General features: G+C 37.0%; 1 protein-coding gene across 1 annotated transcript; it reads left to right on the top strand.

Annotated features, from left to right (window-relative positions):
- The first annotated feature begins 774 nt into the window (after positions 1-774).
- LOC127750438 (uncharacterized) lies at positions 775-3,000 on the top strand. The gene is made up of 3 exons (XM_052272138.1): positions 775-892; positions 964-1,112; positions 1,201-3,000. Exons 1-3 carry the CDS (start codon positions 809-811, stop codon positions 1,523-1,525), a joined length of 558 nt encoding a protein of 185 aa, XP_052128098.1. The 5' UTR covers positions 775-808; the 3' UTR covers positions 1,526-3,000.
- Positions 3,001-3,783: the final 783 nt, after the last annotated feature.

Here is a 3,783-nt window from a genome sequence, read left to right as displayed (position 1 = left end):
AAAAGGGACTGAAGGCTTCATAGAACATTTCTTCGCAAGTATTGACAAAACAGCCTACCAAATTCCAAAAAAATTACAGTATGAAACAGAAATGAAAACCGTGCTGGATCAAATTCCCAAATGGCAAGCTGAGCATTTGAGACGCCAAGAATTTCAAAAGCAGAAGACAGTTGAAGAAATGAGTTCACTCTTGAATAGTGCTATGGAGGTAGAACAATTTAAAGAAGACACTAGAGATGTGCCATGCAAGTGTAAGATGTGTGCACTTACCAATAGCCCCATGACACATCACTCGACAAACATTCTGTACAGCTCAGGCATTTACGAAAGTGTTCAAAAGCATGTAAAGATTACAAAGAACTTCTCCATGATGCAACTCTGCCATGCAAATATGCTAAGTCTGATAGATTCAGCTTTCAACGGGATCTCATTTCCTGCAATGTATGTTGGAACTAGTCATACATACTTTCCGGTACATGTGGAAGACCTCAGTTTGTTTTCGTGGAATTTCTTGATGTACGGCGGTCCCAAATTCTGGTAATTATTAATAGGCGGGTGGGGGCGGGGGTAAAGTGAGAGAAATGTGGTTTCCGGAGTGCTTGGAGGGGTTAAACTCCAGAAAACAGATTTTTCTCACTTAACCCTCCACCACCACCACAAATTTCTTTTTAAAATCCCAGTTATGTGGGGTTTCTTTTATTTAGCCTCACAATTTACAGACAGTTATTTGATTCACAGGATTATTGTTCCCCCTACTTCTGTAACCAAACTAACGGTTGCCCTGCTAGCCAGTGGCTTCGGTGAGCTAATGTCCTGCTGGAACATTTTAGGTCACAAGTTCTACATCCCAAGTGTATCCTGGCTTCGAAAGGAACGTATTCCCTTCAGTGTGGTAAGGAAGATACATGTGCACTGATGTGTCAAGCAGTAAACAACTCCTAACATCTGCATTTTACACTGCAGGTCATCCAAAGACAAGGGGAAGGTATAGTTGTGCTCCCAAATGCAGCTCATTCTGGTGGAAATCTTTCTTTCAACTGGTCAGAAGCGTGCAACTTTGCAACTAAAAGTTGGTTACCCTACGGAGCTGTAAGTCCTCCCTGCAGCTGCATGTAAGTATAAAATCTACAATGCTTATGGTATGTTTCAAAGGAATTCAAAATGGAAACCTGGTGTACCATGTGTAACATTTCTTTGCAGTCCGGGATCTGTCCATCCCATTGACCTCCGTCCTGCAACGGGCGTACATGCCAGACATCTGCTTGGGGCCTACCTTCGCAATGATATAAGTTCTGCTGCGGAAGATGGCTATTTCCACAAATCAGTGATTTCTTACCAAAATATTAAGGGTCTAGCACAATCCTCCAAGGGAAGTGAGGATAAATTAACATGTCCATTGTGCGCCTATAGTTGGTGCAAGCCATTAAAATTGAGAAATGTGAAGAATCATGTGAAAAGGCACCATCCAAAGTTCACACAAGATTCACGTGTTGTTCAATTTTTTAAAGGTAACTTTAATAAGTAACGTGAGCATGCCTTATGGCTGGTGCCTCACATTGTCTTGGTCGCCTGTTATTATTATTTTTTTGTACTTTTCTCCCCCTGGCACCTCCACCTAATAAGTATTGCAAAATTGTCAGCTCTTCTCCTTTAATCCTTGGAGCTCCTGTTGTAACATAAAATGCATAAAACACTCAACATTGCTCTTATTCTTGAAATTTGAGTGACTAATTCCTGCAGAATTAAGAAAAATAATTGATGGGTAGGTCCTGAGAGGTCCCGCCTGCTTTTTATGTCAATGCAAAATAGTATGCCACGACTGCAATGCATTTGAAGAATAATTACTTGTACTGTCGACTGCATTTCAATTCCCCATGAACATGTATGCTCACAATGTTCTCCAGTTCAGCTGATATCTTTCAATTTATATCTCAAACATTAAAGTGCCTTACAAAGTTACATGTGTTGTTCAATTTCCTCAAGACAAATTTCACACCCTGACAGAATGCATTTGATGAGGAGTGTACAAGGTACCAAAACTTTTATTCAAAATCAGTACTAATATAATAATAGAAAACTGTAATCTACAAGGCTTAAAGGAAATGTCAATATTTCTTTGGACCTTCAAAATTATTTACCTACACTACATCTTGCACTACACTGGGCAATAACTAGATATGCTCTTTGAGGGAGTGAAGGATTATGTTTTCAAAGTAGGAGGTCAACATTTAGGGAGTGTTGACTAGCAACGAAATTCCTAGGAGTTCAAATCTCTCAGTCAAATGCAAAAGCAAGGATCAGGTTGTGGTTGTAAGAGACATAACATGGAGAGGAATTTTAAAACATTATTTATTAATCATGGCCCTGGCAGGATCATTTACAAGATCGCAATACTGGTAAGAAAGAGCCATTCCGAAAATAAGAGTGGTGTATAACTATCAAACGAGGGGAAGAGAATATATGTACACTTTATGCAGATGGCAAAAGAAAAGCAACATATTCATATTCATATTTATTTACTTGTATATAAGCAGGTCAAATACATAGTTAGTACAAGGATACATAGAACAAGGATACATAGAAAAATATTCATTCAATCATTCAATAAATTCAGCATAGGAGTAACATTCTCTCTCGAGAAGATACTTTTTTAGTTTTACCTTGAATACAGACAGGTCCTTAATAGCCTTCAAAGAATTAGGCAATAACTTGTTATAAGTTTGGATACAGGCTCCTTTTACCTCACCTCTTGAAAAATGATTGTAAAACAAATTGTGACCATTTCTAGTATTGTGATGGTGAACAGAGGAAACCATAAGGTGTGACATTTTCTTTTTGGCATAGATTGAGGCAAAGTAAATATAAATACTACACAGAGTGAGGATCTTATTGGCTTTAAAAAGACCTCTACAAGAGAACAAGGGATCTGATATTTTGTTAATTATCCTGATTGCCCTTTTCTGTTTCCTAAAAATAGAATTGAGTAGGACCATGTTAATGCTAGGGTTGCCCCATAAAATGATACCGTAAGAGAGAAAGGAATGGATAAAAGCACTGTAGACTAGCCTGTTGTAAGATTTCGAAAGTGATTGAGAAGATTGTTTTAAAACGAATAGTCCCCTATTAATATTTTTTAAAATAGATTGAATTTGCGGTTTCCAGGATAGAACATTTGACACATGAATACCAAGGAATTTACAGAGAGATGTAGGTTCAATTTTTACATTGTTCAGAGAAAGATCTAGGTCTATGGATTCCGCATTAAAAATCATATAGTTTGTTTTTTGTACATTCAGTGCTAGCTTCAAAGAAGCAAAGAAATCAGAAATTACATTCAGAATATTCTGTGCTTTTACCTAAAGGTCATCAATAGATTGCCCAGAAATTAAAATATTTTTATCATCAACATATAAAATGGAATCGCAGTCATTATCATCAAGTACTTTTTGAATACAATTTATGTATATCAAGAACAAATATGGTCCGTATACTGAGCCTTGAGGCACACCAATTTTGGTTTTTTTAAAGGAAGACAAAATTTGCTCATTAAGTACAGCATCAAAAACTGATACAGCTTGATCTCTATCAGTTAAGTAGGAAGAAATCAAGTCTAAAGCTACTCCTCTTACACCATACTTATGCAGTATGGAAAGAAGAATTTTATGGTTGACACAATCAAAAGCCTTTGAAAGATCCAGAAAAATAGCAAGAACTTTTTGCTTTTTACTTTTTGCCATAAGCTACTACATAAATTAATGAATAAACAGTGATGTATGCAGAGTT

The sequence above is a fragment of the Frankliniella occidentalis genome, unplaced genomic scaffold (assembly GCF_000697945.3).
Source record: "Frankliniella occidentalis isolate FOCC.00 unplaced genomic scaffold, Focc_3.1 Scaffold190, whole genome shotgun sequence".
NCBI classification, from domain to species: domain Eukaryota; kingdom Metazoa; phylum Arthropoda; class Insecta; order Thysanoptera; family Thripidae; genus Frankliniella; species Frankliniella occidentalis.
This window is presented reverse-complemented; position numbering and strand designations above follow the sequence as displayed.

Coding starts and splice junctions, on each gene's coding strand:
- LOC127750438 (XM_052272138.1), top strand. CDS start 809: ATGTCCTGCTGGAACATTTTAGGTCACAAGTTCTACATCCCAAGTGTA. Junction 893..963: donor AACGTATTCCCTTCAGTGTG/GTAAGGAAGATA, acceptor TTTACACTGCAG/GTCATCCAAAGACAAGGGGA. Junction 1,113..1,200: donor AGTCCTCCCTGCAGCTGCAT/GTAAGTATAAAA, acceptor ATTTCTTTGCAG/TCCGGGATCTGTCCATCCCA.